The 15,522-nt window shown below is 54.0% G+C and overlaps 1 protein-coding gene across 3 annotated transcripts in view; it reads right to left on the bottom strand.

Annotated features, from left to right (window-relative positions):
- Sh3rf3 (SH3 domain containing ring finger 3) overlaps window positions 1-15,522 on the bottom strand; it is a 329,875-nt gene that overhangs the window by 61,338 nt on the left and 253,015 nt on the right. For all 3 annotated transcript variants that reach the window (XM_078028833.1, XM_078028832.1, XM_078028831.1), the window contains 2 exons: window positions 14,418-14,518; window positions 4,231-4,401 (listed from right to left, as the gene is read on the bottom strand). In XM_078028833.1, coding sequence (XP_077884959.1) covers window positions 4,231-4,401; window positions 14,418-14,518 — 272 coding nt within the window. The remainder of the gene's footprint in view (window positions 1-4,230; window positions 4,402-14,417; window positions 14,519-15,522) is intronic.

Raw genomic sequence — 15,522 nt, forward strand, 5'->3', positions numbered from 1 at the left:
GCGCTTCTGCAGAGCAGCTGTGGGAGAAGAGCCGCCCAGAAAAGGTGGCACCTGAAAAGGAGCCGCAGGGCAGCGTGGTCCTTCCTCAGCCTCAGGGCTGTCTTGAGACTCACCTCTGCCTTGCAGCCCTGACAGCCGGTGCCACCCATGAGTTTATGGACCACTTTCGCGACTTCACATTTAGTCTTTAAAAACAAAAGAGCCTGGGCTTCCCTGCTGGCCAGGCCAGGTCCCAGGGCTGAAGGCGGCTAACGCAAATCCATCTTTAGTGGCACGGTACACCCCTCCCTCCGCTCTGGCAACGGGTGGCAAGGCCTCCTCCAGCCAGCTCTAATCTCCTTAGTGCAGAGTCTCATGCACCTGGGGTCCCCCCCTTTTTGAATGCACTCTGAATCTCCTCCACAGTTGCAAAGCTGCAAATCACTTGTAAATGTCAGAGTCTCAAGCCCAGAGCACTTTAGGGTGGCGGGGGCAGATGCTGATGAGTCTCCTGGTCTGCGTGCAGAGAGGGCTGGGCCTTCGCCTGTCCCTCTGACCTGTCCTGATAAGGTATCAAGTTTCTGCTGAGTATTTATTTGTTTGTTTGTTTGTTTGTTTTAGTTGTAGGTGGACACAATATCTTTATTTTACATTTATGTGGTGCTGAGGATCCAACCCAGTGCCTCATGCATGCCAGGTGAGCGCTCTCTCACGGAGCCACAACCCCAGCTCCTGCTGAGTGGTTTTTGACAATTTTCCTAAAGAACAGTGAGGATCAGAGAAGGTGTAATTCCTGGGAGCAGAGTCACAGAATCCAGAGGCAAGCTTTTCTGCTCTGTGGTGAGGCGTGGATCCCACAGGGGAAGTCTGAGCCTATGATCTAACGACTGAGGGGCTCCTGAGAGACAGGAGGAGACCCCAGGGAGCGACCTCTTATTATCACAGTTACAGAGCTGGAGGGACTTCTGTTTAATGGTGTCCATGGCTCTGGGCCGCTTTGTACCTGGATAAAGATCAAAAAAGTTCAAGGGAAGTGAGTAACTGGTGATATTGCCCAAGCCAGAGTTGAGCAAGGTGGCTCAGGTCACCCAAATAGTTCCAGTTTCATTAACCAGAGGATGTCCCCATAACAAAGTGCCTGGCACTGTGGGAAGACAGTCCTTGGAATAAGGACTACCAGATTTCACTTATTTACTTAACCTACATTTATTGAGCACCTAGTATATGCAAAGAGTATACGAGGAGCCCATCATGCCCAGATGGAGATGGTTGCTATGCCTAGGGACTGGAGGCTCTGCACAACTTTGGATGACCCACAATGAGCAGGACTCACAGACAGGTCCATCAGGACGATTTAATAGGTAGAGCTATCCATTCTGACCATGTGACTTGGGAAGGAGGAGGGTTTCCTTAGCAACTGGACTTAGGACTGGGCTCCTAAAGGACAGGTCAGGTTTAATTGGGTAGTGGGAAGAGTTGGGAAGGCATTCCAGATTTGGGGCGGTGTACGGAGGCAACCCTGGCTGTCAGCGCCCACTCCCTCCCCCCCTGAGGAATTCAGTCAGAGGGCTGTGTCTGCATTGTGTAAGGGCCAGGTATGGATGAGCAACGAAGGCCAAGATGCTTGGGGGAACCTCAGCACTGATGGGGAGCGGTAGACAATGAGGGCCAAGGTACTGATGAGTTGCATCAGACCCACTGGTGGTCACTCAAAGCACTCAAGACTTCAGCCCTAAGTGCAGCTGCAGGGTGAGCATGCATGGGAAGGCTGTAATGGGAACTGCAGGATGAGCATGCATGGGAAGGCTGTGATGGGAACTGCAGGGCGGGCATGCATGGGAAGGCTGTAATGGGAACTGCAGGATGAGCATGCATGGGAAGGCTGTGATGGGAACTTCAGGGTGAGCATGCATGGGAAGGCTGTGATGGGAACTGCAGGATGAGCATGTATGGGAAGGCTGTAATGGGAACTGCAGGATGAGCATGCATGGGAAGGCTGTGATGGGAACTTCAGGGTGAGCATGCATGGGAAGGCTGTGATGGGAACTTCAGGGTGAGCATGCATGGGAAGGCTGTGATGGGAACTGCAGGATGAGCATGTATGGGAAGGCTATAATGGGAACTGCAGGGTGTAGCATGCATGGGAAGGCTGTAACGGGAACTGCAGGGTGAGCATGCATGGGAAGGCTGTAACGGGAACTGCAGGGTGAGCATGCATGGGAAGGCTGTAATGGGAACTGCAGGGTGAGCATGCATGGGAAGGCTGTAATGGGAACTGCAGGGTGAGCATGCATGGGAAGGCTGTGATGGGAACTGCAGGGTGGGCATGCATGGGAAGGCTGTAATGGGAACTGCAGGGTGGGCATGCATGGGAAGGCTGTAATGGGAACTGCAGGGTGGGCATGCATGGGAAGGCTGTAATGGGAACTGCAGGGCGGGCATGCATGGGAAGGCTGTAATGGGAACTGCAGGGTGAGCATGCATGGGAAGGCTGTGACGGGAACTTCAGGGTGAGCATGCATGGGAAGGCTGTGATGGGAACTGCAGGGTGAGCATGCATGGGAAGGCTGTAACGGGAACTGCAGGGTGAGCATGCATGGGAAGGCTGGACGGGAACTGCAGGGTGAGCATGCATGGGAAGGCTGTGACGGGAACTGCAGGGTGAGCATGCATGGGAAGGCTGTGATGGGAACTGCAGGGTGAGCATGCATGGGAAGGCTGTGATGGGAACTGCAGGGTGAGCATGCATAGGAAGGCTGTGATGGGAACTGCAGACTAGATTTCCCTGTTGAAGAGAAGCCCAGGCTACAAGCACAGAGCAGGCTGCCCCACACCCATAAGGAAGCCCCAGGGGATCCATGGGAGCTTACACCCTAAGCAGCCATCCCTCCTCCTAGAAGGCTGGGCTCAGGGCAGAGGGCTTTTCTGAAGCCCCTCTCCAGCGTGCTGCTCCTTCTTTTCCCTGCGAGGGTCACCTGAGTGGAGCACTTCTCGCTGCTCACTTTCCTTTTCCCTGCAAACTTCTGGGCCTCGATGCACTGTCTTCCACAGGCCTCCACTGGGCACCAGGGTCCCTACTAACCTAAGCCACTAGAGGTAACTCTGCATGTGTGTCCCCTGGGCCAGAGGCAACTCTGCATGTGTGTCCCCTGGGCCTTCTGAACCACTCTGACGGGGTGACTCTGTCTGGCCATCAACACCAGGGATAGGCACAACCATTTTTCTTCATGTAGTCCTCTTCTATAGACTGTCAGAACCCAAGGGCTGTGCTTCCGTTCCTTTGCCCGTCCTGCAGCCTCCACATAGGGCTGTGTTGCCGCGGGGCACAGAACCAACTGGAATAGAACTGAGCCGCAAACCTCAGCTCAATGGAAAATTCTCAGGCAACTCGGAATTACCTCTAGAGTGAATTTTTAAAATGACTTTTTCTATTTTATAAAAGTTGAATAACACAGAATTTGTAAAACACTAGAAGGCAAAGGAAGAAAAAAATTTAAATCACCCACAATCCTTCACTCAATAACATTTGCTACTTTGGGGAACACATCCCTCTGCCTTTTCATAAATGTGTATGTGTATTCTGTATGATAGCTCCCCGTCCCACACATGCACTGCATATATGTACACAAGGTACTCAATGCTATACAAGTGCACACATACACATACAGGCATCACACTGACCATTCATGCAGACCCTGTACACATGCGTGTGCACACACTGTACTTACAGCACACGCACAGGCACAGGCATACACAGGTACCACGAACACCCACTGTATACACACATGCATTTGCTAAACACATGCACTACACACATTGCACACATATGGGTGCACACTAATGTGGTACACACAGTGCACATAAACGTGTACACTGAACACACACTACTCATACTATACACATCATTACACACACAGCGCATACATGTGACACACTAATGTACACACAATGCCTGCACACAGGGTCCTCACACACACACACACACAACCTTGCACTTGGAGAGTTTCCTATCCCTGCTTAGTTGCTTTTGTGCCCTTGACTCCAGCTCCTCCTTCTCCCTTTTGGTCCCCCTGGTGGCCAGGGTCCCTGGGAAAGCCAAGCAAACCCAGCTCAGATGCTGGAGCTGCAAGGACAGCTGAGTGCCCTCACTGCTTCTAGGGGGACCCGGGCCACAGTGTGGTCCCAGCAGCTGGCACAGCATCGGGAGAGTGTGCACCTTGCACCCTTCTTGCCCAGGCCGCTGGGCCTCACCTGGAGACGGGTGTCACGTAGTTCCCAGGAAACACCCCGGAGACGCCGGTCCTCAGGGACGCGCCCTTGAACCAGCCGTCCTGGCACTTCTCCAGCACGCGGTACATCTCCCCCTTGCGCAGCTCCAGCTCGTCGTTCTTCTGGGGCTTGTAGGCGTAGAGTGCCAGATACCTGGGCAGAAGACAAGGACAAGGGTCAGTGGATGCCCTTCCAGGGTGTGGTGGGGGCAGCTGGTCACAGGCACAGGAAGCTCATCTTCCGGTGGACCCAACCCGAGGGGAGCTGAGGTCTGTGGGACTCACCGAGTCGCTCCTCCCCACGCACCCGAGAGGCAGGCGGGAGGAGGCCAGGTGTGCTCCTGTGCGTCCCAGAGAGCCACAGCGCTGCCCTGGCGGCTGGACAAGTAGCCCAGGAGCTGTGAGTGCCCACTGAGGCAAAGTGACGCCAAGGCGATGAAGGACCCCCAGAACGGGGTTCTGAGGCCCTCTCTCTGGACGCCACAATCTTCTCCTGCTCTTTGTGTTTACCTAGAGTCTGGTGCTCCAGCAAGAAGACCTCAGGGAAGCCAAGCAGGAGCCAAGTTGGCCTCAGGCCTGGCGTACCTGCCTGGCTCCTCCCACCAACCTGCCTGGAAGACAGCTCGGTCCCTTTTAAAACCAAGTGGGGGGCTCTAGGGAGGGAGCTCTTGGCCACACATTTCCTTGCAGCATTTGTACCGTGACTGATTGTTTTTTGGCTTACGCTTTTCTTTTAAATCTTATTTGCAGATGAGGCTGAACAGACTTAGTGGTTAAAATTTTGACCTGAGGTTTGGATGCTGTGCCTACAAGTTAGCCGTGGCCTTGGGGAAAACCGGTTTTGTGACGTCCTGAAGATAATCTGATACAACCTCACAGGTGCTTGGAAGGAATACATGAACTTGCAAAAGTACCCCGCTTCTTCAGGTTCGGGGGAATAGCTGGTTTGGGACTGAGGGAGCAAACTGTATCACATAATTCTTTGCCCTATAATTGTCTTATAAGGTTCACCTAGGAAAGTGGGAGGGGGCCGCAGTTCAATAGAAGATGAAAAATAAATTTCAGGGCTGGGGATAGAGCTCAGTGGGTAGAGTGCTTGCCTGCATACGCAAGGCCCTGGGTTCAATCCCCGGCACCATCAAAAAAACATCTATATTTTAAAATAAGGGTCCTTTTCTGGCTCTTGCTCCAAGACGGTCTGCTTGGTGGGCACGCCAATCCCGTCCAGTGACTGTGGGCTCCTAGTGGCTTGTGCAGGAGAAGGGCTCTGAAGCTGAGGGGCTCACTGACACCCTACCGCATTCTCCTGGCTCTGGGCGGTGCAGTCGTAGGAGGTGAAAACAGAAACGGGGCACAGCTTACTAGGGTTCAAGAGGAACAGGAGAGTTCCGTCAAGACTAAAGACTTCTTTGTCTTAAAAAAAATCTGCCACCCCTTTCCAGCATCTGAATCCTCCACACACAGACCTCTGCTTCCACTCAGGGAGGGCGCTCACTTCCTTTATTTATAGTCCCTTCCCTTAGGGACACTCCTTGGGATGAAACACGGTTTGCATGTTGTTCTTTCCTGGTTCAAAAAGATGAGCACTGACCATGAGGAACGCTCCGGGCTCCTGAGGATAAGCAGAGCCATCGGGAGAGGACCCCTCCCTCCTGCTGGTGGCTCTATAGATTCCCATTGTCAGCGCTATGCCCAGGTGACAGATAGAGGATCTGGGCCGTCATCATTCTCTCTCGTGGCCACGGAGGAAATACTACAAACAGAAAGCCACGTGAGGTCTGAATGGACACAGCCAAACCCGGGAGCACCATCCGGGGAGCCTCGGATGGGGGCCAGGGAGTGGGTGAGTGCACGGAGCTGCAGCTGAGGGAGAGGGAGGAGGACGGGAGCCGAGGTGGCCGGGATCCCGGGAACCGATGAAGACGATGCGTGATGCTGTGTGCCTGTTCTCAAGGACAGAATTGAAGCATAAATCCTGCTGAGGTTTGTCTCCTTCGTCCTGTGTGATGTCAGAACCATCTGACTGTGACTAGGAGCAGGCCGCCAGGCCAGGTGATGGCTTCTGAGGCATGTATGGGTCAACGTGTGACTCAGACCTCACCAAGTAGCCCTGTCTCTGTCTGTGGTCATGGGGGAGGGACCCCAAGCTGACTTTGTTCAGAAAGTGGCCTGGGGGTTCCATCGGCTGCCTGCGGGGATCAGGACCCACAACACCCTCCACAACCTTGACCCAGGGCCTGGGACCCACTTCTGTTCTCCCCCTCCTGGTGCTGTGCAGGACCCAGGGGACTCAGAGCTGAGCGGGGGCCTGGGGCCCGTCACCTGCCAGAGACGAGGATCCGTGAGCTCCAGGCTGCAGCCAAGTCCCTCTCCCTGAGCTGCCTCTGGCTGTTGGACACACCTACGGGAAACAGGGGCCACCAGGGCCACACTCCCTGGCCTGGAGCAGTCCTCTGCAGGTGTCCCATCTGGCTAGGTACCCATGTCACTGTGCAGCATCCTGCACGTGTGGCCTGGGATCACCGAACATGTCAGGGAACAAGAGTCTCAGGGAGCATCCAGCTCACAGAGTCCACCCACAGGCCAGCAGCTCCCGACAGGACCTTCAGCTTGCTTCACCGGACTCTGCTTTACGAAGAACGCGCTTCCAATGGCCCTTTCCGCAGGCAGAGGCTCCAAGGCAGGGCTACCTCTTGAGCCAGAGTGAGGGGCTTCTCCCTTCCTCACAGCCAGCACAGCGGCGTGTTCCTGCAGTCCCAGCCACTCAGGAGGCTGAGGTAGGAGGAATGCAAGTTCACAGCCAGGCTCAACGACTTAGCGAGACCCTGTCTGTCTCAAAATAAAAAGGGCTGGCTGGGGATGTGACTCAGTGGGTTCAGTCCCTGGCACCAAAAATAAATAAGTAAAATAAATCATTTCTTCCTCTCTCATCTTCCAACCCAGCACACCTGTAGGGGTCTGAGGGATTCTGAGCAACTGTGTTCTCTTGGGACAGAGACGTCTTCCTAGCAGGATCCCCGCATGGGGGCAGCCACCTGGTGACCTTGGTCCTATCTCCAAAGGTCCCAGCTCAAAAGGGCCTAGAGGAAGAGAACCAGCAAATCCTGCTTGGGCAAGCATTACTCCAAAGTGTTCCCTGAAAACATGGAACATGCCTCAGGACCTTTGCACTTACTTTCTATCTGCAGGTCTCCTCTCTTGGCCCCTTAGTGTATGCTCTATGAGAGTGGGATTTCTATCTGATGGTTCCATGCTCTCTCTTCACTATCAGGCACAAGGTAGATTCTCAATAAATGTTGAGAGAAAAATAAATCAGGGGCCTAGGCTTTGCAACTAAGTGCAAGAGTGCTGTGTGTGCGTGTGTGTGCGTGTGTGTGTGCTGTGTGTGCGCGTGTGCGCGCGTGTGCGCGTGTGTGGGGGGGGTGTTGGTGATGGATATGTGCATATATGTGTGAGTGCAGAGCTACAAACAAGGAGACTTGCTCTGCATCTCTTTGTTGTTTCCTAGAGCAGCAGGGAACCCCCTCCCGTCATCTGCCAAGTACGGAACTGCCCAGAAAGAGGGCAGGGCCTAGCAGCCTGGAGGCTGGGAAGGCACCTGCCCAGGCCTGGGCTCACTGAGCACCAACTTCCAGGATTCAAACAGCAAGTGTTGGCAGCTGTGATAGACACTCCACCAACGATCTGAACTGTTGGACAGTCACGATTGCGGTCCCGGAGGAACGGCCATGAAATCACTGAAGGTTGATTCCCACTTGGGAACAAAATGGTGATCTTTTCCTCCGTGTTCTAGGATCCCTATGTCATTAATGGGACAAGGACTTTGTGATTACATTTCAGCCTAGAAGAGGACTTTCCACTCTTCCCCATCAAAATAAAAATGAGAATTCTTTATGTCGGAAGCTACAAGTCACCTTCATACCTTTAAACTGGAGAAGGTTTCCAGCATGGGGGCAGCCACCTGCTGACCTTGGTCCTGTCTACAAAGGTTTCAGCTCACAAGGGAACCTTCTTCAAAATTCCATTTTTATTTTAAACGAACACCAGACGTGGCTCTTAATGAAACAGTAAAGGAAGGGAAATGGAAACTAAAGATGAATTCTAGGCATCCACCCACCACCAGATCTGTCCACCATGTACCAAATACGTTGGGCACACCTCCGCGGAGCGGGGACACCAGCTGTATGCACACTTCCCTTACTTCCAAATCTGCTGAGAGATGCATCCTTGGCGTTTGCATAAAGATAGGCTGGGATGCTGTGCTAAATTCAGCCTCTTTGCACAGGACCACCAGCTTCTCAGCAGTAGGAAGTTGGGCTGTTTATGAGATGCTCAGTGATACAGGCAGCCCTGGGGTGCTAATGCCCACAGGGAGCCACGTCCTTTCCAGGTGCCATCGCCCTGAGGGCTGATATGCCCCTTTCTTCTCAAAGCACTGTCACCAGATAACTTGCCCCGAGGCCTTATTTAGAAGGTGTCAGCCACCCAGAGCTGCGTGCCCACCACAGGGCCACCAAGTGAGGCAGGGCAAGAGGAGAAGGACAGGCCCCGACGTCTGCCATGTGCTAGACACAGGGTCTCATCTACGCTCCACATGAACCCTGAGGTTTCACAGTTGAGGAAACTGAGGCTTGGAAAGACGGAGAATCCATCCATGTTCCCACAGGTTCCGAGGCAGGGCCCGGGCTGCAGCTCAGATGCTGTCGGCCTGGCCCAGAGACATGGCTGGCTGTGCCCTCCCTCTCAGAACAGGCTGCCACATAGAGAGGGCTGCACCAGTTTGCACCAGGGCACTAACGGCCTGGGTCTTTTTGTCTTTGTGTTAAATCATTTCTGTCCGATGAGTAATCCTTTTGGCCTCCCAATTTCAATTCAGCCTCTAGGTGTACGTTGCTGGGGAAACCAGAATGTAAATAAGCCTGACTTCACCTTAAAAACTCTCTCCTCCTCCTCCAGCTTTCCCCTTTGGGTGCCTCAGTGGTGGAACCAAAAGCAGATGGATCTGCCGGGGGTTTTCCTGTGCGTGGCATCTGTGTATCTGGCAGGCGGCCCCTCCTGGGTGGGGCATTGGCCCGAGTGGGGAATGTGTCACGCTGCATCTGCTCTCCCTTCTGAGTGACTCGAGAGAATGCATCCGGTGGGCCGTGCTGGAAGAGGGCTCTGTACTCTGAGCACGGGCCCCGGGGCCTCTCTCCACCTGCTGCCCTCAGTCCCTGGGGATCTCAGCAGCCTGTCTCCTGCACTGGCTGTTTCCCGGTTCTAAGTGACAGCCCCAGAGGCATCAGTCCTTATCTGTCCCTCAGCTGCCCTGCCCTGCGTGTGTGGATGCTCCTTGGCTGAGCCGGGCAAGATGCACGGAGCTCCGTGTGCTGAGTGGGTCCCCATGGACACACGTGCCCAGGCCTAGCACGGCATGGGGAAGAGGAAGGTGCACCGGTGGGTGGCATGGTTCTCGCTTTCCTGTCCCACTCTCCACTCACTTCAAAAGACCTTGGGAGCTCAGGCCAGGCCTGCACAAGAGCTCACGTGGTCTCCCTAACACACCCAGGCCAGCCGGTCTGCCTGCCCTGCTCAGATCACCCCTCACGCAGACGTGAGAGTACTAAAAATACCTTTTTTAAAGGCAAATGTGTGATCTTTTGGCTCATAGAGCCTTCTTCACCACAGCTCTCTACCTGGGTGGGGTTTTGTGTCATTTCAAAAAGGACTCCTCTTGCGAGCAGGTGGCTGAGGAAAATACACCTCTCCCGTGGGCAGGAGCAGGCCCTGCGGGTGCCCAGCTGAGCCCACAGTCAGGTGTCATCCCAGGCCCCTGTGCCTGGAGCCTAGGGGCAGTCCACAGGCTGGACAGGCTGGCAGCCGTGGTGATTTGGTGTGGCACGGTGCGACGTCTGTGTCCACGTCCTTTGTCACCCAGGTTACTTCTACCTACAGCAAGACCTTCCCTGGCTGTAGCTGCCTGCAGATTCCCCACTGCATCTTGGTGCCTTAGAGTGTCTCACACCCTCCTCCTCTAGATGGTGCTTGCTCACGTTTCTCCTAACAAGTGAAAGAGCTTCCCTGCTCCTCCTAGAGGATTCGCTCCAGGTCATCTCTGCCCCTTCCTCCCGCATCTCCTTTCTCCCTTTCCCACCTGCGTGGGCCCTGGAGAACGGGAGGCACCAGTTCTCGCCCCCTGTTCACGCTCGACTGCATCTTCCTCATACCCCAGGGCAGGAGCCGCTGGCGCTCCTAAGGGCTGACCTGGAGGCTGGGGCTGCTGTGCGGACGGCTGGCCTCCGGGCACTTCCGGCGCAGTGACCCGGCCTTGCTGCTGCCCGCCTCGGCCCCAGCCTGAGCAGACTCACTTCCCTGAGTCCCACTGCACTGACCTCACCCGGATCCGCTCCACGGGGGCACAGCTGGCCTGATCCCCGAGTCTGTGACGGAGGACCCCTCTTGATCTGGGCCTGCCTCGGCCACCAGTCCTCGCCCGACATCCCAGAACGTGGGCCACACTCTTCTTAAGGGCGATTTGGAGGCCTTTGACCATCAGGACAGACGGTGGCCAGGTGGCCCCGCTCACCACACACAGCCTGTCTCCTCTGACCAGCACTGACCACAGAGCCAAGGACAAGTCTCCACCCGCATTGCCGGCTGCGCTTCTCCTGGTCTCCCCTTTCCTGGTCTGCAGGCCCAGCCCTCCCTCTGCTGCCCCAGTTCATGAGGCCTAGTGGCGTCTGGGGGCCAGCTGCCGTAGGCAGTGCTGGGTTTCCTGACAGGTGACTGGAAGTCCCTTCTCCCATGGCCAGCCACGTCCAGTCCCAGAGCCTGGCTCTGATGTCCAGGAGCTGGGGTGGCCTGTGGTGCCCAGGCACACGAGCTGGCGCTGAGGAAGGCTGGGAGCCTCCTGAAGGCAGGCCATCTGAGGACAATGCGGTTCCTCCTGCCGCAGCACCTGATGACCAGCGGCCATCCCGCGAGACTCCTCACACTGCTGGGGGTGCGGGACGGGCATCGCGGCAGCTCTGCCACTCTCTTCCCCATCTGCTGTCAGAGCTACTCAGCCACGGGGCGTGCCTCTGCTCTCTCCCTCCCTCCTGGGTCCTTCATGGAGAAGCGGAGGGAATCGAACCCAGCATCCGAGGTGCCCCACTCACAAATGTCCTTACCAACCTCAGACCCTCCGGGGAGGTCATCTCTGACCTTCAGATGCTCACACACCTGGCCTCCAGGAATCACAGCAGGTATCTAGCGCAGAAGCCCCAGAGCCAGAGAGAACCACCAGCACAACACAGCGGAAAGGGAGGGCATGGGAGCGGGTCCATTCTCCACAGAGGAGTGGTTCTCCATGTCCTGGGTGGACATAGTCAGTTCCCCTTTCTGTTTGCCAAGGCAATGGAACCCTCAGGAAACCAGTGACATGGAAACCTTTTATGTGCAAGAAGAAGGGGCTAAGGGCAGTATCCTGTCACCAACCAAAAAAGGCCTAGGAAACCAGTCAGGGGTTGGGTTTCAGGGACTTGGCTGTAAAGTCAAAGTCATGCAGTAATGAGGGCTATGCACGAGGTCCCCTGGAGTTGTTGCTTCACTGTGGTCTCCCCACCTGGGCCCTCACCCGGAGTCCTAGAGCCACCAGATGGGCCTTGCAGGCTCCCCCGCGCACTGTTGAACGTGAGCTCAGCATGAGCTCAGCTCGGGTGGCCGTCCCTTCTTTTGCATATGATTTACAGATTCTGTTTTGGGAAGAGTGACTAGACCAGGATCAATCTCGCCCCTGTACTAGGTATCAGTACTCATGGGACCACTAGGTTCTTGGAACTGAAGAAGGTGGTCAGGCAAGTGATCAGGCTAGTCTGACTCGATAAACTGACAAGGTCCATCTGATCGACTGTTCCCCAGGAAAAACACAAAACTGTGCTTTCAGTGCTCATGTTTCCACAATGGACCATGCATATTGCTGCAGCGTGTAGGATATTTCCAAGCCTGTGCCTGCTACTCATACAGACAACCAAGGAACGCACACACGGAGCTTGCCACGGCCAGCCACAGGCCATGCCCACTATGGTTCGTTGGCTGTTTAGATGACCACCATGTCACCGACCTACCCAAATCCTCATTATCCCAAGAGAAACAAGATCTAACGTGAGTCTCCCTTCCTGCCACCCAGATAGACGTCTCAAGCTAGAGACAGCCACACTCCTGGGGTGAGAACAGAAGTCAGGGGGCACGTCCCCATGGCAGGGTGGGCCAGGGAGGAAGGAGACCCTCTATGCTCGGCGCCAAAGTGAAGAGGCATCAGAACACAGAGTGTCCACAGTGGGTGCCTCCCGAGGGCGTCCAGCACGTGCACAACTTGGGTCTCAGAGACCAAGCAGCTTTCTCGGGTGACTGACGTGACAGGTGGGAGTGGAGATCCTCTGGACCCAGGAAGGGGGCCTTTGGCTCTCAGGGAACAAGAGGCATTCAGCTGGTTGTGGGGACTCAACAGTCTCATTACCCTGGCACCAGAGCCATATCCTGTGGCCGTGGGTCTTCCTCGGGGTGACGTCCTGCACCCGGTTCTTCAGGAGGAGCCGACCTGTGATCCCAACTTCCCCCAGGGCCTCCCGAGCCCCTGGCTGGGGTGAAACTGCATGAGTGAATCTGGGGCATGATCCGAAGACACTCCTGACACCCCCAGCGCCTAAGGTGACTGGGTTCCAGGAGCCCCAAGGACGCCACAATCCCCCTAATCAGCAAAGGCTCGATTCCCTCATGCAGAATGGTCTGTGCTTTCAATTCCACCTACGCACGTCCTCCGGCAGACTTCAAGTCACTTCTGCAGAATTATACTAATGGACACAATGTCTATAAATCACTTCAGGCACCTGGGTTCAGCGTAGTTCTTGGTGCGGGACAAATTTGAATTTTGCCACTGGGGAAACTTCTGGAATGTTCTTCCCTTCCTTTCCCTTTCCTCAGTGCTGAGGATGGAATCGAGGGCTTTGCAAATGCTAGGCGAGCACTCTACCACTGAACCACATCCTCCGTTGGCTCAAAAACTCTGATCCAGGTTTGGCTGGGGTGGAGTGTGTCTTCTGTCCCGTGTCGGTGAAAGTTTGAATTTTAACACAAGCACATCTGTAATGTAGCTGACTACCTGTTCCCCTGGACAAGCTGGGGGAAAACTGGATAAACTTCAAATTTGTCTCATTTAGTCAGTTCTCAGCAGGCAGGATAACGATTAGATAAGGATCAGTCTCGCCCCTGTACTAGGTATCTGTACTCTCAGTCCTCATGGGGCCACTAGGAAGGGTACTTGGTCACATTCCTAGCCACCACTGGCCGAAGGCTGACATGTCGACTTGGCCTAACCAGCTAGGTGAAAGAGTACCTGGACCGTTAAGCTACCTCTAGGAAACCTTTGAAGACTGGCATGGCGCTTTCTCCAAAGCCACATTTTTGACTTTTCTAAAAATACATTCCATTCTGCAACCACACAGGCTCTGAATGTCCCTCTGACAATCCCTGGATTGATGGAACTTTCTGTCCTTGCCATATATATATTTTTTTTTTTTTGCCCAATTCATACACTCCACCTTAAAATCCACTCCAGAGACTGAGCTCATCGGTAAATGAAAGAGCAGAAGGCTGCCTAATTCTTCAGAACCCTACTTAGATGGGGAATTTTTAAACTGCACGTAGAGAAAGCTGTAATTTAACGGAGCAGATTTTTCTAAACAAGACAAGTGTCTCACTTCCTAGCAGTGATTCAGTGGGTTCTATTTGGGGCTGGTGTGCAGCTGGCCCACACTGGGACGGCACTCAGGGTGGATAAATACTCACGCGTCTGAGTAGTCGGTAACTAGTTGCTGCCCCCACGCTCCCGAGGCCACCAGCTACTCCTGCCACTTCCTCCCCCTTCCCTCCCTGAAGGGAAATGAAGAGAGGGAAGTGCTGTGTCTGCTCGTTTGCTGATTGACCAGTACCCGCGTGGTCCCCTATTTTGAATATACCCTCGGCTTATTATAACCGTCCTTGGGACAATGATATTAAAATACCCTGCTAGACACCTGTCCCCCGGACTCTCCTGCAGGCAGTATGATCGGATGCACACAATTGAAAAACCCGATAGAAACGACATAGGTGAATGCTAGCATGCAGGGGGGACCAAGGACGGGGGTGGGGGGAACACAAGGGGCAGCTCACACGTTGAGTGGCAGCTGGACTTTGGGAGATGTGCCCTGCTCTCCAGCCACGGCAGCAGTTCGTGGGACAGCCGTTGGGATGGGTCCAGCTGAGGAAGAGTCCTGAAAACAGACAAGAGGAGACAGGAGTGAAGAGGGGGAGATGCCGGCGGGGGGGGGGCACTGCTCAGGCCTGCATAGACAGCGGGGGCTCTCACCTCAGCTGCCTGAGCCTCTCTCCTCCCAGATTCTCAGGCCGTGCTCACCTGGAGGGAGCATGGTGGCCTGGCACACCTGTCCTAAGGTGACTTTCAAAGAGCCTCTTCTGAGCAGTGCACCATGGTCAGCACAGGAGAAGGGCATCTCGCGAGGCCTGGCTCTATTCACTTTTGTTTGTTACTATCATGACTTTTTATTGTTGTTTTATAAAAGTAGAGTGTACTGTGACATATTTTCATACATGGAGTATAACTTCCCATTCTTGGGTTTGAACATGATGTGGAGGCACACTGGTGGTGTGTTCAAGTGATGTCTGTTTCATTCTACTGTCTTTCCTATTCCCGTCCCCCCTTCCTTTCCTTCATTCCCTTTTGTCTAATCCAATGAATTTCTATTCTTCTCTCCTCAACCCTCCTTATTGTGTATTAGCATCTGCATATAACAGAATATTCAGCCTTTGTTTGAGGGGGGATTGGTTAATTTCACTTAGCATGATAGTCTCCAGTTTCACTCATTTATTGGAAACTGCCATAATTTCATTCTTCTTAATGGCTGAGTAATATTTCACTGTGTATAATATACCACATTTTCATTATCCATTCATCTGTTGAAGGGCATCTAGGTTGGTTCCAAAGCTTAGTTATTGAACTGTTTATAAACATTGGTGTGGCTTTGTCACTGTAGTATGCTGGCTTTAAGTCCTTTGGGTATACACTGAGGAGTGGAATAACTGGGTCCTGGCTTTATTCTTATAATTTGAACTAATTATTCCTGTATCTGTTAAAATTCAGACGAAACCTTTCATACTGCAAAGCATGAGCTTATTTCAAAATGGCACTGTAGGAAGCCGAAGATTAAAAGAAAGTCAGTCTCTATTCGTGGACAGTGGCAGGCCACAGGGTGGCCAA

Source organism: Ictidomys tridecemlineatus, chromosome 12, assembly GCF_052094955.1.
Source record: "Ictidomys tridecemlineatus isolate mIctTri1 chromosome 12, mIctTri1.hap1, whole genome shotgun sequence".
NCBI lineage: Eukaryota > Metazoa > Chordata > Mammalia > Rodentia > Sciuridae > Ictidomys > Ictidomys tridecemlineatus.